The sequence below is a fragment of the Neodiprion lecontei genome, chromosome 4 (genome assembly GCF_021901455.1).
Source record: "Neodiprion lecontei isolate iyNeoLeco1 chromosome 4, iyNeoLeco1.1, whole genome shotgun sequence".
NCBI lineage: Eukaryota > Metazoa > Arthropoda > Insecta > Hymenoptera > Diprionidae > Neodiprion > Neodiprion lecontei.
In genome coordinates this window covers 20,976,160-20,998,025 of record NC_060263.1, presented here as the reverse complement: position 1 = coordinate 20,998,025, position 21,866 = coordinate 20,976,160, and the positions used below count along the sequence as shown (strand labels likewise).

The following is a 21,866-nucleotide window of genomic DNA, read 5'->3' as shown; positions in this document are numbered from 1 at the left end:
AAACGGCGTTCCACAACCGCCCGGTCAGGATCGCGACGGAGGCGCGCGCGCAGTGTTTTGAAATAAAAAAAGAAAAAAAAAAGCAAACAAAGCTTCGAGAGAAAGAGAGAAATAGAAAGGAAGAAAGAAGGAGAGTTTTAGTTGAAAGTCCCGCGTTCGGTTGTCGATCATTTCGTTGATTCTCGACCAGGAAACCAACCTCGGCGCGATTTTAATCCCAGATTTCACGATATAAGGAAAAAAAATTAAAATAACGCGATTTTCTCGTACACGCAAGAATTCCTGTACATCTATACATAGAACGCGATAACGCGCAGTGGTAGTGGAGTTCTGCCTTGCCACTGCTGCAACTGTCATTTTTGTTATTGGCGGGAAGTGTGATATGCACACGGGTGGTGTACGCATATCCATGCAGACTTATACGTATTGCCACATCGTGTGGCTTAAGTGAATACATGCAACACCCACGAGGAGATGTTCAATGATTACCTGTATACAGTGTCTGTTACACGTGTAGATTTGAGAAAAGAATTTTTTTTTTATTGCTGCTAAGATTATTTTCTTGTCTCAAAAAAGTGGAGGAGATTATTGAATGAAATCTCTTTTTTAAAATACTACTTAAAACACAACCACCAAGGTGCCGATGATAACGGAGTAGTTTTGTCGTCGGAAGAATATTAATAACAGTAATGATAATTCAACCATTGATAATTACAACCTGAGTATAACGTCGTGAAGTAAGAAAACACGAGAAGAATAAAGTCAAAGAAAAAAACGTCACACGCGTTGCAAAAAAAAAAAAAGTATAAAAATCTCATTCTGGCATATCTCGCCGTCCTTATTTCTCGACAACTTCCACGGATGCCCGTCTCTCCACCACAGTCCTCAAGTCGCTGGTTGGTTGTGTTGGTGTAGTTTAAGGTTTGTTGCGAGCTCCGCGCTCAGAAGTTCCTCAGGCCTCGCGCACCGACCGCAACGTTGCCAGATTTTCAATATTCTCCACAACCCGCGCTCTCTCTCGTCGTCGACAGCGTTGACTTGCTCGCTCGCTCGCTGCTTCCAGAGACACACAAAAACCCGCCTGTGTATATACGAGCACGCATACAGAAGCGGAAGTTAAACCGTGAGCTGGTCACTTAACTGCGCGGGCGCGTCAAGTCCTCGAGGTTCCTACCACGCGAGAAAGAGAAGCATCGAAGAGAGTTTGATCATCATCACCGTGGTCGACGTCGTTTCGTGAATCGGAATTTTCTTACGTGCCGAGATAAAGTGTAACAGAAGAGAAGTGCGCGATATAAGCCTAGGAATAATCGTCGGAGTACTGTTCAGTAATCTTTCCACAAACCGATCAAAAAGTGAACGAAGTCGAGGAAGCCCGCGCATTTTTCTTTTTCGTCCATTCCAACTCGGTTCGCACTGTGTGCGTGTGTATATGCGTACGTGTGTACGGAGCTCGTTTGGAAACTTCGAGTGTATTTGCGCATCGGTGTCAAGTGCGTACGTGTTTACGCGGGCCGTGTGATAAATAGTCCCGTGTGATTTCACGCTAGCATTCAAGTGGTGGAATTTGTGTTCAAAGTAGTGGAAAGTGGTGTTTCAAAAGCACAGAGTCTCGACTTTTGACCGTGCGGTTAGTACCGAATACCGATTCGATTCGGCGTGCGCCCCACAGCAACGCGATTCAGCGCCTGTGAAAATCCACACGAGAAACAGATATCCTTAAGTACGTGAGAGAAAGTATCCCGATACCGGCCTCCAAAGTATTCTAAACGTTCCCGTACAACATCGTCTACTATAATCGTTGCGAAAACGGTCTAAATCGGGGTTGAAACTCTTGGGAAATGGATATTTGAGTGAATAAGAAGAGGTCGGTGCAGCGATAAAAGAGGCGGACATTTTGAACGACGATAGTTCGTCCGTCTCTCTCCCACCTTCTGGCCGAGTCCGGCAATAGAGGAGGCGTGTAATAATCGTTGTGTGTCGTCGTAACTGCGCGCGCGGGGCGAGAATCGCGCCTGTGTGTCGGTGAGTCGCAAGTTCCTGTGTGTTTGCCTGTCGGTGCCCAGCGCGGCTAGGAATCGAGACGAGACTAGGCGGTGGACCGAGACGGGCGACTCGCGTGTGCTGACCAAGAGACTCGCGGAGCGCCGCGCCGCGGCGACAAGAGGCATCCAAGGGGCGAGAGATATGAGCGCGCGAGTTTTGAACCCGATGCTAATGACGGAAATGGGCCGGAGTTCGGCGGGCGGCTTGCAGCAGGGCCGCGGCCGTGTCGTGCCGACGAAGGCTGAGCTGGCTCCGATCCGACGGGACCTTTTCGGGCCCATCGATCACGCGGCAGCCCGCGCCCTTGCCGAGCGTGAATTGCAGGCCCAATCGCGTCTGGACGCGGAGCGATGGGGCTTCGACTTCCAGTCCGGGGTGCCGCGGTCCTCGACGAGGTACACCTGGGAGGTCATCGCGCCGACGGAGGTCGTCCCCGAGCCCTACGCCCTCCGGGGCATGCCCTACTTGCGGAAACACGCTCCCAGCACACCCCGAAAACCGGCTAAGGTCAAGGCGGCCACCCTCGCCAACAGCGAGGCCAAGCCTTCCACCGTCACGACCACCCCCCTAATCGCGAGAAACGCCGAGATGACGCCGCCCCAGGAACACCGCGTTCCAGACATCGACGATCGGTCGGACGACGAAACCACTCCCGACGCCACTCGTCCTCACGATGAAGAACGCGAACTCGACGAGGTCAGGCTCAAACAGTCCCCCGACGATCCGACCACTCCCGTTCTGCCACACGCCGCGAGGAAACAGTCAACGATCACCGGTGAGCCCTTCTTTTTTTATTAAATACTGCACGATTCGTGACCGAAGACGATATCCTCCCCCTCATACTGCTCTTTTCGTTCTTCGGACATTTAGAACTCCTCGCAGAAACTGGTTGTGGCCAATGAACATTGCATTTCCTTCATCGTTCATGAATGAGAAAGATGATATGCTTGAACGATACTCATCGTGATAATGTGTGTAAATGAATGAAAAGAAGTTTTGGGGAAAAATCATATCAAATTTTTGCACTGAGACGACGAATCCAACGGTACATCAATCTAGTACAGCATATCTCAGACAGCACTAGAGCCAAAAAATTCGTCGAAAAAAAGCATATAATTATACGCATGTAGAGGTATTTGCATGAAGTTTTTCGGGGTCATATATTATGATCACTTTTTACTAAATTCTTTATGGTTGTAGAGAATATCAGGTTTGCATGTTTAGTTCGTGTTCGAAACAAGCAACGACTCGATCGTTTTTATCACATCGATCAGTAGTAGGTACATATGAGTGAATACCGATGATAGAGTAAAACTTCTTTTTAATACTTGAAGCAAAATTGTTTATATCAAGTAATTGTACGAATAGTAACATTTTTCATCTATAAAATTCCAGTTATGGAATCTTTCATCCGGTCTCTTCTTCTGCCCCCTTAATTTGTTCTTTCACTCTATCCTCTACAATTTTGTGTATAATGTACCAAACGAAAGCCTATATGTACCTCTACTGTCCTGTGTCGTAAATTTTAATACCCGTGGATAAAAAAAATAATATAAAAAAGACGTGCACGTGCCGTGCTTCATTCATACAAAAAGAAGTTCCTCCTCACTCTTGACAATCCTCTGTAACCTGCACGTGAATAACATGTATGTCATACACAATATATGCTGTACTACCTGAAAAACGTAGTGAACCGAAAAATCCTTATGTACATATTTAAGAAGACAACTGTAGTAATGTGTTTTTTATACTCGTTTCATCCGGTTTAAAATAATTTACCTACCATTCTCCCGAATGCCTCGTGCAAAGATCATCATCGTCATCGCCGTGGTGACACAAAGTTTTTTTGTCTGCGACGTAGTTTTCTGCAACACAAACCAACGAGAGTGTCAAATTAATACAAGGTTGAAGTTAGTAACGACTGTAACGGTATCAAAACTGAACGCTTAACGAAAAATCACTATTTCGCAGCTTGAGAGTGACTTGAAAGAAGTTCTCTTTGCAAAAATATCAGCTCCGTAATACCGTGTGAAAGTTGACTGAATTTTATTCATAGATGCAGTCCCAAAGTTGCGAAATAACAAGTTTTCCCAAAAATGCATCGTTACGTTCTAACGTTATAAATTCCAGCCTCTTAAATTAATATATTGCAATGACAATATGTATTATATAAATGCATCTGAGGGTTAAACACACATACATAAACGAGAACGCGATTTGCGCATAAATTATCGTGTTATCTGCGACACTGCAATACGTATGTGTATATGACGATTTACGAGCACCTTCGGAATAACAACAGCAAGCAGCTACTGCACTGTCTGATCTTAACAATCGGCAAACAAAATTGGAACGACCTTGTCGTCGGCCGCTCAAATACACACATATTTGTGTTTATATGATAATACCTATCATAAACTCAATTTTACACACACACACACACACACAGACACATTTTTGTACATGCAGCACGTATACAGTAACAACACGATAACTATAATACGTGTTTCCGTAGGTACTGACCAACTCTCACTGTTGCTCCGTTGTCGTTGTCGCCGTTTCGTATCGCATCGTCGTCATTGTTCGCTCTTTAAATTATTATTATTATTATTATATATACTGTTGTACGTAATACTGTAATACGCAATAATAATTAATTCATACCGGAAGTGAATTTCAAGTTATTATAGATATGCAAACTAATCAAATCTTCAGCCAATCAATAAAGCAAGCTTGTGACCACTTCGAGTTGTATTACAATCAATCGAATTTCTGAAGAAAAAAAGTACTTCACTCCGATTCGATTAGCAATCTTTTGATCAAAACTTTAGAATACATTTTCATGTTTACTGTATATAATATGTGATGTAAACCAACGTTCATCATCTTATCGTTTCGTCAAATATCCTCCAATATTTACATTATACATATATCCTTGTTTCATAAAGTAAAAAGTTTGAGCAACTCGTACCATCGGGTGAATTTCAATGGCCCGATATTATTTTTTTCACACGTTTCCCGCGAGCGTTTCTCCGTTTCTTCTCACTATATGTATACATAATTATTTTTTACATTTGAGTACTTTCATCTGGTTATTTCTTTCCGTCTCTGATGAGTTTAGTTTCTTTTCCCATCAAAATTTCTCTCCCTCATCCCCAACTTGTAATCGTAATATTGAAACGGTAAAACATCCCACCGTATGTACACAATGCTGCACCCATTATATTCATACCCGCGTACGTATACCTATGTATATTATATCTATACTCCATTCCATCCCACACGTCGCAACTATTTCTGTCCTGTGACGCGTCGTTGTCGCGTGCGTTTGCCGCTGCTCTTCGCTTGCTGCGGTCTCTAGGATGATGCCGAATCGTGTTGTGCGCACGTTCCATGTGTGTACGTAAAACAGTGTTGTACCGATGCAAAATACACGAGGGAACAGGGAGTAAGAAAGAGAGAGGACAACTTCTGGCACACGAAATATTCGTTGTGTATACTCACTCGTATGTGTATAACGCTGATGTTGATTCCGTGGTTGTACCGTGCACTGTACACTCAATTTTACACATAGGTGCAAAGAAACGGTGATTGTAGATAACAGAAACGAGATTTGCATGCATACACGCGGTTTTAACGATAAAAAGCAACGTAGTTTGTTCCCGGCGTGTAAAAAATAAATAAACAAACAAATAATGGAGAAAAATAGAGTCCCCTGTTCTCTCTCAATCGTTGTTTACGTTTACATATGACGCTACTTGTACACAAACACCGCCTGCTATTCACATGATTTTTAATACTGCATACGTATATAATCACACGAAACATTTTCACACCGAATTTATACTGATGAGCTTTCATCTTCATACATCTATTTTATTCCCTCGGCCCGCGTTATAAGATGATGATAATAATTATAATTACATGATTACGTATACTACCAACGTAATTTCCGAAACGTAAATTATACCTATCCGGTATAAAATATTTGTTGGTCGTATCCCGACGAATTTAACGACAATGAAAGAGGGGGGGAGGGGTCACCAGCAACTTGTATTCGCAAAAGTGCATACTTGCGGGAGGGGGATGCGAAAGGGCCTAATTCCGAATTATTTGGTGGCGAAACTTGAAGTAAAGAAATCAAACTTTTACGAAACAACAAACTTCCGAATGGTCGGAAAGCCGACGGCTCAATATTCCGAAAATTGCAAGTTAGGATAGAGAAAAGTTCCGAAAAGTAAAATTACTCACAGAGCTTAGTTTATTCAACGAGCGGGTGTAAAGAATTGGAAAACCCGAAAATCAGAAGAATTACCAGAATTCCGAACGTAAAAATATCGAAAATCCAAAAGAAAGAAAAATCAAAGTGGTGAAATTTCTCCAAGCCAGAAATTCATAGAACTCAAAATATATGACCATTCGGAATTTCGATGTTTCATATTCTTAAATTTTCTCACTTTCGCACTTGCGGAGCTTCGACTTCTCGGATTTATGCCCTTTCGGAATTTGGTGGTTTCGGAACTTTTCACATTCGGAATTTCAATCCCGATCCATTTTCACAGACGTACGGCATAAATAATAAACAAATGCAAAAGAGAGCGACGATGCCGCGGGTGCAGACGGTTTATAAAGACAATAAACACGATGCTCGGTTAAATACGTCACGTTACACGTTACGTTGTGTGCAGGCCGTAAACTACAGCGTCAGTTTATAACAAGCCATGAACAACGCGTCTCGGATTCGCTGGTTCGCCGTTCTCCCAGTGAGCGACCGTTCGAAATTCGAATTTTTCACTCGCGTAACGGTTTTCTCTCTTTGCTGCGTGTCCGAGGCAGTTAACGGAGGTGGTGATGATGGTGTGTGCATGGGGCGAGGAGGAGGGCTAGAAAGCGGTCAGCTGTTACTTGCTTGCCGGTATCGCGTGTCGAATATGGAACTAGAGATCGGGGGGGTTAACTCTGAACATTCTCTTATTCTGTACGCACGTCAATTCGTACACAGGTATACGGAAAAGTACACACACCCTTTTACCGTCTGTAAATGAGACATGGTATTTTATACGTCGTATGAATTAATATTGAATCGAATACCGGCTATAACCAAATTTAAATGTACGGGACAACGGATATAAATATATGTGTACAATTTTTTTACTGGAACATGGTCGAAACGCTGAAACATTAGTTTACTGCCGTAATTAAAAAGTCTTCCCGAAGTGGTGGGTTTTCATAGCTCAAGTCGAAAATGTGCGACAGTCTTACAGCGTGTATATGATTTTTCTCGTTCAACGTTTAAAGAAAAAGATACGCTTATTCTCCAATTTCTTTTCGTGGGTTTTTTCTCCGAAATAATCGTGCAGTGGATAGTTGAATAGTCTGCAAAAATGATGATGCCTGTTTTTACATTGGAGCAAAACCGGAATAATCCGTTCGGCCTACAATCATCATTCTTCCCGAATTGAAACAAGGTCGAAACCTGAAGAGATGGCGCGCATTCATTAATGGGCTCGTAAACGATACTGTAAAGTCGATTTTCAGAAAAGTTTTGGTCGTTGTATATATTGTTGTGTAAAAGAATTTTTCTCACGAATGAATTCATTGGTGTTAAAACCGAGCGACTTATTTCAGGTCGAAGAACTACCATTCAACACCCCAAGTTCCACGATTTACAAAAAAAAAAAAAAATTATATGAACGGTTGTAGTATAAACTTTAACGTTGTCAATTATTTACGCGCGAAAGATCAGCTGTTGTGTTTTGTTTTACACGTGATAAAAGATATAGTGGTAAAATGAGAATAAAAGTGTCAAAATTCAATTTTGACATTGAATAACTTTTGGGCGACTATAGCTTTATCATATAACGAATGAGACATTAGTTTTTTTGTCTACAGAGCTTTCAATTCTCAACAAACATATGATTTGAGTATTTCTGTATTTTCACCCGTTGGCAAGTTATAAAATTCAGAAGTAACGAACAAAATTTTTCTCGTGTTAAATGAATGCAGGGAAATGAAAAACTGGAAAGCGGAACCTTTAAATGTTGATGGCTCATACTTTAACGGAAAGACACGTTATTTCACAATACCCTAACTATTGAACGTGTGACTGTGAAAAAGAAAAAATAGTTGATTTTGTTGAATCACCGTAACATATGTATATATATATGTATGTATGTATGTATGTATGTATAATATACGTAAGCTGCACATATGTCGAGGGGGTAAATTTCTCTGCACGTGATTCACCCTCGCTTATATACACCACGCATCTGTGATTCGTCGGTATAATATATATGTAGAAGAGCTCGACCCTTTGTGTATTTCGAATGAACGTGTGTCTGAATGATGGGACGCACGCAGAGAGAATCGGACGCACTACTATAACCGTGTGACTGACACGCGACCGTTGAATGACGACTGCGATGCATTGAAGAAGAGGGGTGGCGATGAGTGAAGCTCACCCTCCTCGCGGGTTGGACAAATAAATTTCCCCCGCGACTTTGATAGTTGTAATAAGAATAATAGATAGGGTCAAAAATGAAAGGAAACATCTATAACCGTAAAATTATCAGAAATTAGACGAAATGTTAAAACTTACAGAGTGGAACAGAATATCGTGTAACGAGGAGGCAAACTCTGTCTTTTGTCGGGCCGAGCGTAAGTTTGCAATACGAGTCGTAAGTGAGCACGCGTCCGAGCCGAAGACGAATATTGCAAATAAGCGAGGCGAAAAGAGCGTTGCCTCCTTGTTGCACACGATTCTTTATATAACGAGAATATGTTACGCGTTTTTTCACAAAGCACGAAATTGAGGCTAAGGTCGCGTGATGTTGGATTTGTTCGCGACGGCGCATGCGCACAGTACAGAAAAGTCGACTTTTGACTCATAGGTGTTGAAAGTGGTCTTTTCATGGACCGTCGTAGAAACGGGTACTTTGTGCACGGAAAACATGAATAAAAAAACGCAAAAGACATGCTCGCGTTGTATAAAAGTTATTCTCGCAAGTTATTTACTCAATTTGCATAAAAAGCGTGATTATTATACCTATATCATTATACTTATTACGTACCGTTCCAATAAAAAATATTATTATAAATGTACGATCATAATGATATACTTATACATAAAATGCATCGGCAGATTAGACTAATTAGCTCTGCACTTTGCAATGTTTTCTCTCTTGTCTGCGTGTGCGTGTGTTTCATTTTCTCTCATATAGGTATTTTTTTATTTCTTTTATTTACGTACATTCGGTTTGATTTATTTTATTAATTTTTTTTCTCTCTTCTTATCTCTCACCTTATCTCAAATTTATATTTTGCTACCCGAATTAAATTGAGTGTACAAAACATGTGTTTTCACTGTTTGACCGCGAGGTACAAACTCGCGGATTGCGATTACATGAAGAAAAAAATGTGCGATATAAACCTAATACATATATATGTAGATATACAAACATACAGACATACACACACACATGTATTATAATGTTCGTGGGAGTCGCGTTTAGCCGTTAAATATATGCGATAATTACGTTTACGATAAGGTAGTTGAATAAGTATAATTAAGATGAATGGAAAAAAAAAACTAACAAAGAAAAAGGATAGAAAAAAAATCGACTCTGGCACTTCGACGTATAATTATGCTCATATATGTAATAATGCATATCCATACTTGATACCGATTAAATACTCTCCATAATTCTCTCTTTTATGTTGTTACTTATCCATGTATACTCTCGATACGTTATTATAAGCGCGTTGGACCGATAAGATTACAATAAATAAACAAACACGTTCAAAAATAAAACACCACATACACGCATGATTAGTATTTTAGACATGTATGATATACAGCGTAATTAAGAGAGAAGATTATCCAGGGGCGAAAAAGAGGAAAGCTCACGTTTACCCTGCTACGCAGATTGTGAGTCATACGATACGATGTACGTAATATATTGCGAGATGCCCTCTCTTTCGACATGTTACGGCGCGTTGATCTTGATTGCGGGCTTCCTTTTTTACCCTAAAATTCGTACATACATATTTTTTATACCGTGTGATAAGAAACCAATACGTTCGCAATTTGCAATTTCTTTACTCTTGTCGTTTTCACTGTCTGCCCATTTTAATTACACGGCCGGATTGCGATCCCTCCTTTTACCCGTGTCCTTGAAACGGGAGAGAAGTTCAAATGATAATTATCTATCTGATATAAGAATTAACATTACGTTGCACTGATCACGTATATTTTTTTAACATATGCATGTGTCTTAACATTACATTATATATATATATACACACATATATATATTACTTCATATTCTTGTGTATAACGACGGATTTAGTAAACCATAATGTTAAAACACATACATACATGTATAAAAAAATACGCAAACCAGAATTAACGAAAAGCGAATAACCGGTTTCGATAATTCATCTTTATACAATACGACGCATCGTTGATATGTATATGGAAAATAAAAACTAACCAAAAACAATTCGCTCGTTATTAATTATTATTTTCATTGTGTGTTTCAGACTTTATGAAGAGTCGCAAGCGTTCGTTGAAAGGCACGTCGTCGAAGAGCGGCAGCATCGTGATCGAACCACCGGAAAAAATATCCCGTAACGCGGGACAAATACGCAGCTAAGAGAGAAATGCAGTTACGCGCGTGTATATATACATATATATTATATACGATATATGTATGTGTGTATATATATATATGTATATATGTATATATATACATATGCAGAATTTAAATCCGATTATTATTCTTATAATATGTCTATAATAATAATGTTCTTTTTTTCTGCGGTCCTTTTCGTTTAAAAATTATTTTGATGATGATGATGATGATGATGATAATGATGGAAATATATATATGTGTATATATATATATAATGAAATTATAATTGATAAGTATAAATTTACCAAAATACAATAAACGCAAAAGGCCATTATACGCATACCTCCGAGAACGATTCATTCGTTAAACATTAATTACAATTATACAAATATTATATTATTACGAGTCTCGTTCGTACAATTTTTGTTGTTAACAATATTTTTCGTATGGTATATTATACGTGTAGGTGAAATATGATGTAACATTAGTAACAAGTACTAGTTATAACTGTAGTGATGATAATTAATAGTAATAACGACAACAGCAACACGATAACGAGAATAATAATGATGACAATAATGAGGGTAAAAACAATCGTAACAATCGGGAAAAAAATATCGAACATTTTACCGCAGCTGTATCTTTTTATTTATTTATTTAAAATTAGTTCCGTTGGTTTTTCATTTTCTTAAAAGCTTTGTGAAGTTATGCCACACCTATTTAATTAATGGTCGTTTTGTTTTTAAATCGACGCAAGCTGAATAATTAATCCAGAATTGAGAGATGGAGGATAAAACGAGTGACATGAATAAATTTATTGCGGTTAATCGATGCGTTAATCATTATTACCGTCATTGTTATTATTATTATTACTTTTACTATTGTTCTTGTCGTTGTTGCCGTTACTGTCAGTATAAATTTTCTTCTTCCGTTTAACGTCGTCGTTTTGCTTTCCATTTTTTTTTTTTCAAATTTTTTTTTTCTCGCTACTACATGTAGTAGGTTATGTTTTTTTTTTTTCTTGGATGGAATTGCGAAACAAATATACATGTAAAAGAAATAACAATAAATAATAAAAACAACAATAATATGACTAGGGTATAGGCAAATATTATTGGCAATTTGTGTAATTGCCAAGAAAAGAAAGATGGGAAAAATGAAAACGAAAAAAAAAAAAAAATAGTAAAGATAAAAATAATGATCTAGTGATAAAATTTATATAATGTAATATATTAATCGTTTGTTTGTTATACTCCAATGCCACTCATGTATATTTATACACACGTACTCACAGAAATACGTAAAGTGGAAAATAGAGAAGAAGAGGAAGAAGAAAAATATCGGTGGCAAAAACTTCTCAAATTCGTTGTGTAATTTTTTTTTCTTTGTTTGGTTAGTTGATAATTAACAAAGAGATTATTTCAGAGAAGTCAGAGTCGAACGGTGCAGAAAATTTATTCACGACACGGTAAATTGAAATTCGATTTTGAGACGGGATCGACGTGAAACCGAAATATCTCGATCTGTTCTCAAACATCGTTACCACGAAACGAAAGTTAACTTATTTAACTGAAGTACAGAAAACTAGAGGAACGAAATTTTAACGAGAGTAAAAATTTTACAGATCAGAACATATCTCGAATTTGTGTGTGATTTGAATGTTATTTTATAAATACCGGAATGTGAGGAGAATTTTTTATTCAAATTTTGATATTCACAGAGAAATTATTGTAGTTTCTGTTCGAATCGTTCAAAGTGTAACGAGAGTAGTTTTTCAGTCTTTTAACTGGTGCAAAATAAAAACAGATGAACGCAATGCCCAACTGTTGAGTTGTTTGATGAAAGATATATACACGAGTAAAATGGTTATTCTATGAAAATTCAAAAGAAAATTTATAAAATTGTGTCACATATCATAAACCAAGATTTTTGCTAACTCTCTCTTCTTCTTCTTCTTCGGTTCCCCATATTCTTCTCTAATTCAAATAATACAATTGTAAGTATGTGAATTATACAATACATACCCCGAAAGTTTCAACGAGTTGTGAATTTCCACTCTCCTCATCCTTCCTTCCTTCTTCAAAAAAATCTAAAAACACACGTAAATACAATGAATATATTACACGAATTAGAATCATTTCAAGTTCTGAAAATACACGAGAAACATGGAAAAACAGAGACCAGAACTTCGAATCCTTTACCCAAACAACATAATGATATGTTCAACACACACAAGACACAAGCATCCAAGAGAGAAGTGTAAAAAAACGAGAGAACTTTCTTTCTCTTGCTAGAATAAAGTAAAAGAAATTATTTTTTTTTCTCTATCCCTCGTGAAATGGATTCGTATATACCTACAAAAGTTTCTTCCCGACCTATAAAGACTTCGATTAACAGAGTTGGTCAGGGAAAATTTGAGTAAACTGAAAAAGTTTTACAAGTGAAACAAAGTTGTTCAAAATTCAGCAAAAAAAAAAAAAAAATCCCCTAAATAAAAATAAGCAAAATGCATAAACTTATAATAATTATTATTATATATTGATGTAACCCTGTGATGTATTAGTATGATCTCAGTAAACATAACTAATTAGCGCGTACTTTTTAATTATGTGGTAAAATGTAATATTATGTTATAGATTTTATCGTGTCTATATTTATACATGTGTGTATAATGATTATTACTACTATTATCATTACTATTGTTATTAATAATAATAATAATAATAAAAGCACTATAAGATCGGACTGCAAGAAGAGATGACACTGTGCGACGATTGTTGTTATTATCATTATTATCGTTTTCATCGTTACTGCTTTTATAACACAGATAGCGAAAGAAAAGATTTACGAATAACAGATTCAGAATATCCATATTTATATACGCATAAGTTGAAAAATAAGGTGGGTCTTTTTTTTTTTACATCAAATATTACAGACACATGAAGCATCGGTAATAACAATAATAATGATGATGAATATAATAACAATCTCGTAAGAAAACGAAAAAAGATAAAGTAAAGAAAAATCTATTAATTCGCAAGTAATGAATTTATTTTGCGTCAAGAAGCGAGCAAGACAGAAAACAAGACGGACAGAAGAGAAAGAAGAGGTGAACATTTTTCTTTCTTTTCCTCCTCGATACAGTATTTAATACACACGCCCGCATGCACGCGCACACACATGTATGTCGTTATTGTTGCTGTTGTGATTATTATTGTCGACTAATTCAAACACAAGTTGATTATTATCATCATCATCATCATCATCATTGTCACTGTCATAATTGTACACAGATTAAAAAGTACACGCTATGTGTATTATGGTGAATATACCATACACATTATACATAATGAAGATAAATTCGAGTAACATAATTATAATAATAATTACAACAGTAGATATATATATATATATATATATATATATATATATATATATATATATATATATATATATATATATATATGCGCGTGCATGTGCGGTATGTAGGTATGTATATGTATACTAGAGTGTTTCAAAAAACCCGACTATTTTTTTTCCGAAGAACATTGAAAAATCTTAAATCACTTAAATACACAATATTATTGATTTTAAAATTAAAAATATAGACTTCCAATGAAATGTTAATTAATAAATTTCATTAATCAACGATATGAGTCAGTTTTGTAGCATTTATAAATTAATAACATCATTATTTCAAACGGTTCGATGTTTGAGGCCTGATACTCCGAAACGACTTACCTTACGCAAATCTTTATTCAAATCTTTTTTGTAGAGCGTAAAATTTCCTACAAGAATATGTTTTTTTTATATCTTCACACTGATTCGTCTTCGAGCAATAAAATTCTAAATTTTTAAAAAATTTTATTCCCATGTTATTTAAATGGGAAATAGAAAATTGAGAATCGCCACCTCTAAATATCAATATTAAGAGCTCATATTTTGCCGAGGTCATTTTTGAGGGACACTCGGAAGATTTTTCAATGTTCTTCGAAAAAAAAGAAAATAGACGGTTTTTTTGAAACATTCTAATGTATACTCAAGCATTACACCTATCATATACATATCACATAGTATATACATGTACCTACAATGATGAAAATTACAAATTGAAAAAGATTTAAAGGAGAAAGTAACGGTAGTAATAGCAGTAGTAGTAGTAATGGTAGTAATGATAATAACAATAATAGTAACAACAACATCAATAATAATAAGAATAATCAATAACGATAACATTACTATTATTGAGAGAAGAAGAAGAGGAATAAGATAAAACAAAAAAAATAAAGAAAGAAATCACTAACCTATACATACCCAAAATACAGTGCTATTGTTTATTTAAAAAAAAAAAAATCGTGAAATCTATTTCGATGAATTTTTTTCACCTCCTCCTTCTCCCTGAACTCTTGAGAATTCTCAATATATCGATCGATTCTTCGCCTTCTTATTCTTCCGTATTAAATCTCCTAATTTTATTCGCACGCGATCTAGATCGACCGATGAATTCGTATCACCGAGTATAAAAATGACAACGACCGCGCAAAAAAACACGCCGTTTAAGCAATAAAATCGAATCTCGTGATAGGTCATTCACGCAGGCGTATAATCCAATGATGGATCTGAAGTTTATACGCTTCCAACATTGATGATCTATTTTCGATCCATCTCATGGCGGCCCAAGCCGATACTCTTGTTGTTGTACGCTGGCGGTGTTAAAAATACACTTCACCTCTGAATCTTGCGTTAAAAAATTTTAACGGAGTGATAAAGGAATTGAGGATATTTGATTTGGAATGTGCCATTTCTTTCTCTTCTCATCCTCCCATCATCGAAACGCGAATATAAACTGTCACAATAATCGTACACAAACTGATATCACGATTATAATTCGCGTTCGAAATTCGGCAAGGTAACGCACAAGGAAAATAGAGGAAACAAAGTCAAATCTCTGGCAAATCAATTTTCAACGTTATTCGCACGTTCTCCTATTTTTTCTTTGTTTTTTCCTTGTTCTCGAAACGAGCGCAGGTGCGTGGGATAATTTCTCACATCCAATTCCATCGTACCTATTATATGCATTACGCAAAAACTGGTCGTGGAATGAGGCAAGCTGCGGGCAAAATCTCCGATGTTAACGGTCTAAAAGCCTGGCCTTGTTTTCGCCTTGAAGTGAATCGCGACTTCCGGTGCCTGAAAACGTCGTGAATATTGTTGTAATATAACCGAGTCTTCAAAGAATACGAAGAACTATGCGTGGCAAACGTCGTCGCAATATATTATCGAACGACGACGTGAACGTTTATCGGAAGAAAGACTATTTGACTCGTTCTCAAATTTCACGCGTTTTTCTTCAACGACTATTTTTCCATCTGCAACATCTATGCTCTCGCGTTTTTCGTTGTCCCATTGAATTCAATCCGCTGCACCTCTCAGTTACATAATACAACAACAATAACCCTTTAAACGGAAATGCCGAGAAGCCTGTTGCGACGATTCTCGAGACCAAAAGCCAGCAATTATACGATTATACATTGTAAAGAGAATCGGTAAAATAACGAAGCTTTAATATTTTCCCTCAATTCTAATCTACGTTTCATCTACCTAGTTTTTCCTCTATGAGAGAAACTGAGATTAGTTTATCAATCTTGTTCCTCGGTTTACAAACTAACGCATAGTTTTCAACTTGACGAATGAAAATCTATGACGTATCGCGTACAGCGGCTGACACCGGTGTGATATCGGTATCACCGTATGTTTCATTATCGTATAACTATCACTATTTTGAAAGTAAACCGCGCGTTTGAACGCGTATTTTCGTATATAGAGGTTGGCGAACAGCGCCGGCGGGCTGCGCCGTTATTAAACCGCTATAACCGACGCAGCAAGCGAACAGCAAAAGCGGCAATCAACAACAACGGCGGCTTTCACTTCGGAACAAGTTTATTACTAACTGAATTCATATCCGTGATACAGCTGTTGGAGAGCTCGTACACCAACATAACATAAGTGTAGGATTACGAGAACGATGAAAGATTTCCGATCATTGATCTACGCTGAAATCATTCACGCGGTGTGTTTGTTTTCGGTGAAACGCAACACATCCTCGACGTAGAAATGGTAAAACGTATCCGACGATTTGGGGCAGGACGTTAAGGTGATTCGAAAAGGATCGAACGACACTCGCCGTGCTGTTTTGCTCGATAGATAATAAAAGGCGCCACCGCCAGAAGCAACGATCATCGTTTGGCCGAGTGGGTTTTCTTCTCCTCTGATCGCACCGTATCACCCTGCTGCACGACCCGCGTTTACCGACCGACGAAGAACGAGGAATCTGATTTCTGCCGTCGGGTTTGTTCACCGCGATGGATGCAGGTCGTGTTGGAAAGTCGAAACTGTACTCCAACATGCGCCAATTCACTCGTTCGTTCGCATAGCCTCCGAACGGCAAACGGTAAGTGCCGATCGCCTCGTCTATCGCGTTAGGAAAAATATTCCCCAGAAATATTTCGCTGAGAAATTGGCCCGCATGTCTTTCGAATCGGGGTCGAGACGTAATTCGTTTCGATTCGAAACACTCTCAGTTATGTAATAAATAACCAAAAGTGAATAAAACTGAAGACTGTAAGATGATAATTCGAACTCACATCACGATTCCGCGGTGTGTATCATGACATGACACGAATACAAGCAAAACATGGATCGTATACGTGTGGTCGATGGTGTGTTATATGATGAAGAAGCGTTCGCGCTTTTTTTAATCCTAAACGCGTTTCCGCTTGAGTTATGGCGTGTCCGCGAAACGGTACTCCGTATTTTTGCTTGCTTCTGCCCGTTTATTCTATATGTGTACGTGTGCATTGTGCACGTACCTAGAAACAGACACTTGCGCGTGTGGGTAAAAGATAATAACAAACCGAGAGAAGAAGAAGGAGCGACCGCGCTTGTGAACCACTACCTTCTTCTTCTTCTTCTTCCTCTTCTTTTACTTCGACACACCGCAACAGCCACGATAACGGGTTTTCTTCCTCCTTCTGAGGTCGGTGTTCCGACGGCTCGTGACTTGCTAGCTTCCGGTCTACGATTGTACTGTTATCGCTGCATCACGACGCAAAAGTTCAAAGTCTTTTTTCCGTCTCTCTTTATCAACTCATCCGATAAAACGTTAACCCGCAGACATTGAAATACGGCAGAAAACAATTGCCTATGGGTTTTCGATCGGCATCGCGAACTCAACAATTCGATCGGAATGTAATTTCAATTCACCTATAGCGACGAGATTGAAGTTGATCCATCACGCACGGTGATGGTGTGAAACCGCACAGGCATAAAATATAATCGAATCGTCGAAGAAAACCGATTCCAACATCGAATCTTCGTCGTCATCACCACTGTCATCATCGTCGAATTATAGAGCGTATATACTAGCTGCTGATAGAGAATGGTGAAAAGAGAAAAAAAATCATGGACAGTCCAATCATCGGAGATTTTGCGGATGCTGTGTGTAAGCGTTTCACGTAAAGTACATGACACTGAGTGGAACAGCGGACAAAGAACGAAATTGCGTTATACAGAGACGCGCAGGTACACGAGATGCTTTGTTTGTCAACAAATCCCCGATCACCCGGATTCAATGTCACTCCGACTTGATCCACATGGCGATGACGGGTCGGTCGAACCTGTTACGTTACGACCCAAAGGGGGCGAAAGAAAGATAGATGAAAAGAAGAAGGAGGAGCAGAGCGATTGAAAACGGTAGTCACGGCCCGAAAGATGTGCAGCAGAGAAGCAGTGCCCGAGGTTTTAATGAGGCATCGGAGGTGATCGAGTAACTGTAGAGCATCGGAGGCCGACGGGTCGTGAATACAAATTGGAGCCGAGCTTTGCGATTTCCTCTCGTCCCTCTCCTTTCGTAGTTCTTTACAACCAAAACAAACGCACAAACCGCACGCCTTCAATTTCCCTTTATTTAGGTATTACAGATCATATTTTACTTTCATCCGCGAGTGCAACACAACTTTGATCCACGCTGCATAATCACACAAAAGCAAGCACAAAACTTTTCCTACGACTTGGAGGGTGTGTCGTACTTGAAATTCTTGGCCTGGCACTGATGTTGTTACGCAGTGAAATAGAGCGGTAGCTAGTAAAGAAAAAGTAGCCGGTGGCGCATCAGGAGAGGAAGTGCAGCAGGAGCTGAACGAGTACCGGATGGGTATAATGTGTAACCAGTACCGCATTCACGAATGGCAAGGCGAGGCGCGACGGTCGCAGCACAGTGCAAAAGCGAGTGCATCGTACGGTCTGCTGTTGTTTACGATACGCCTCGGGTTCAAAGTCCGGTCATTGCAACGGCCCTCGCGTTGGGCGACACAACCTCCGGCTCCACCTCCGACACTCTCTTCATTTTTTACCAGCGGAAATATAGCCAGTCGCAATGATCATCACGACGATAAACGATGACGATACAACAATATTGATCGTGGTGGCGATATTTCTCAGTACAAAGAAAGTAAGAAGCTATGGTATTCCAATATTGTCTCACATCGTTTTCGGACATTTTCCCCCCACCCCCAACATCGCGCAGTTTTTTACCCCCCTCCCAACGTGATGTGATTCACTTATATAATCGAAAATATGTTAATAATGTCACGGATAATGTTAATTGTTCGATCAAAAAACAAACAAATATGCATACCACGAGTTTAACCCCCCCCCCCCATTGGAATGGTTTCCAATGATAATTCACAATAGACGATCGATATTCTAAGAAAATAGTATGTGCAGCGATGTTCATTAATGCTTTGGGCTTCCGGCTAACTTGTTTTACTTATAACGACCCTGGAAGAATAGAGTATGAAGATCCGTATGAATTGCTTACGCAAGCACGGAATCACCGGAGATCAAGAAGAGATGCCGATGCTGACTGGCTGGCTACGGCGACGACGACTGTCGATTGGTGGTGATTTCCATTGGCAAAAATCATGCGAATGCGCGGACCTAGCCTAACCGGGTTTTAGTTGAGTCGGATTAGACTCGGCGTACAGTCCGCATACACATACATCCGTACACGTGGAGGTATGTATATATATGTATATACAGGGTGGACCGAGAAAGAAAAAAACGGATCGAATTAAAACGTGAACAAGAACCGAACGCGTCAACCGATTTGCAGAAACTGTTTTTTGCTCGAAATTAGATGAACAAATCTTTCGTTTCGCGTTTGAAAAACCGTAACATCTTCATTCGTTGCTCAGATACACGCCGTTGAATATTGGGTTTTCAAAAAGTTGCTGGAAGGATGAAAAAAATTAATATTACATAATGGTTAACTTAATTTTTATCTTAAATTGTGATTCGATGTTTCATCCTGGCATTTTAACAATTCTCCTTTGTCTCTTTCCACGTGACGCAAAACGTTTCTCCTTATATTAGGGTCAAAACGCACGCTTTGTGATTGAAATTCTGGACGTTAAGGACATTATGAAGAGAGATCACTGTCAAAAAAGTCAGCTGTAAATGATGCCGAGAACTTAACCAAAATTAATTTAGCTAACTGTTAAGCAGAGTTCAATGTCGATCCGATCCGATCAGGAACGACTAACCAGGCAGATAAATCGAACATTTTCGAAATTTTTTGAAACGGCGTTAAGGCTGACTTTTTTAATATTCGCAAATTACCTAGAGCATGAAAATTGCAGTCGCGAAGAATAATTATTCATTGATCCGTGGAAGTTGAAGTCGCATATCCTGTTCTTATCCTAGCGAAGGAGAGTTCTGCGGCAGTAGTAGCCGCAGATGCTGGACATACCAAACTTTATCACTAACAATAAATTTCCCTTTGCATTTGCTTTTCTTCGACAGCGTTTGATCGCAAAAATTATTCGAAAATTTGAAATAATAAAAAATAACAAGAAAAGAGGATGAAACTCATTGTTAATTGAGTTGAACCAAAATAAATCAGTCTTCAAATCGTAATTTAACATGGCAATTAGGTTGAACATTCTTTAATATTGATTTTTTTTTGTCCACACAGCGACTTTTTTAGAACCTGTTATTCCATAGCATGTATACATCTCAGAAAGAAATAAAGATTTTCCAGACTTTCAAGCACGAAACGAAATGTTCGTTCTTCTAATTTAGCGCAGAATTTTTTTTTTTAATCAGTAGACGCGTTCGGATTTTATTCACGTTTTAATTTAGACCCGTTTTTTTTTTTTTGGCCCACCCTGTACACCTGCGTACATGCATATAGGTCACGGTGACGGGCCGGACGATAGCCCAAGATATTTTAGTTTAACCGAGAACCACAGAGATATACATTCATACACGTATCTATAGGAATACGTATGTCATATAATCGCGTTATACGCGGTTTGGATCCGAGGGTCTTGTGGTGCAGTTAAAGCGCACACGCAGTGTGTGTGTAACATGTATAATATTTGATAAAAATCTCTTTTTCTCTCTCGTTCTGACAATGAGATCACCGCATGTGATGTATTTTGTACATGGGATACACATGTCTCTGTAACGTATTATGTGCATGTTGTAAGAGGAACGATAAGATATTGCAATAATACGTATTTTATTTATAACGTATCATTATGCTGCGGGTTATTTTATTCAGAATTTTTCTTCTCTCGTTTCTCGTTTTTGCTGTACAAAAAAGGAGTTTCTTCGTTATTTCTTCGTTGTATATTTACATGGTTTTTTTCATCACGTTTTGGCAAGCAACATGTGACGGAGCCACTCTCAGCGGATCGTACGGTAACTTTGCCATTTACACACGACTATTATACATACACATATGTATGTACAGTTATAAATTATTGGATTCGTGTAGCAATAAATTTTGCTATCTATATATGTATGTATATAATTCACACTGTCTCGGACAGTGTTTTGCATTATTTTCTTCGATTCCTCACTACAAAGGATGAGATGCTTTTCGATCAACACTCTGCATGACTATCAAGTTTCACAGTAATGATAAATTCGTAAATTTTTTCGTCAAATTTTGGTAATAAGAAAATTACAATCTCCTCTTTTCCGTAATATTTATCGCGAAATTCGTAACTTCCGAGAAATTTGAAAACGGACCTGGTCGAAACCTAACGCAGTCTCTGTCGAACTGACCTAACCCAACGTAACCGAGTATAAAAGTTGCCTGACTTGGCCGAGTCGCGGTAG

The 21,866-nt window shown here is 38.6% G+C and overlaps 1 protein-coding gene across 1 annotated transcript; it reads left to right on the top strand.

Moving 5' to 3' along the window:
• On the top strand, window positions 1–10,839 carry LOC107216851. Its single transcript, XM_015654166.2, has 2 exons — window positions 1–2,821; window positions 10,588–10,839. Exons 1-2 carry the CDS (start codon window positions 2,188–2,190, stop codon window positions 10,698–10,700), a joined length of 747 nt encoding a protein of 248 aa, XP_015509652.1. The 5' UTR covers window positions 1–2,187; the 3' UTR covers window positions 10,701–10,839.
• The last annotated feature ends 11,027 nt before the right edge of the window (window positions 10,840–21,866 follow it).

Bases quoted from the DNA above. Each gene is read 5' to 3' on its own strand.
- LOC107216851 (XM_015654166.2), top strand. From the start codon at position 2,188: ATGAGCGCGCGAGTTTTGAACCCGATGCTAATGACGGAAATGGGCCGG. The intron at 2,822-10,587 runs GTGAGCCCTTCT...TGTGTGTTTCAG, and splicing joins GAAACAGTCAACGATCACCG to ACTTTATGAAGAGTCGCAAG.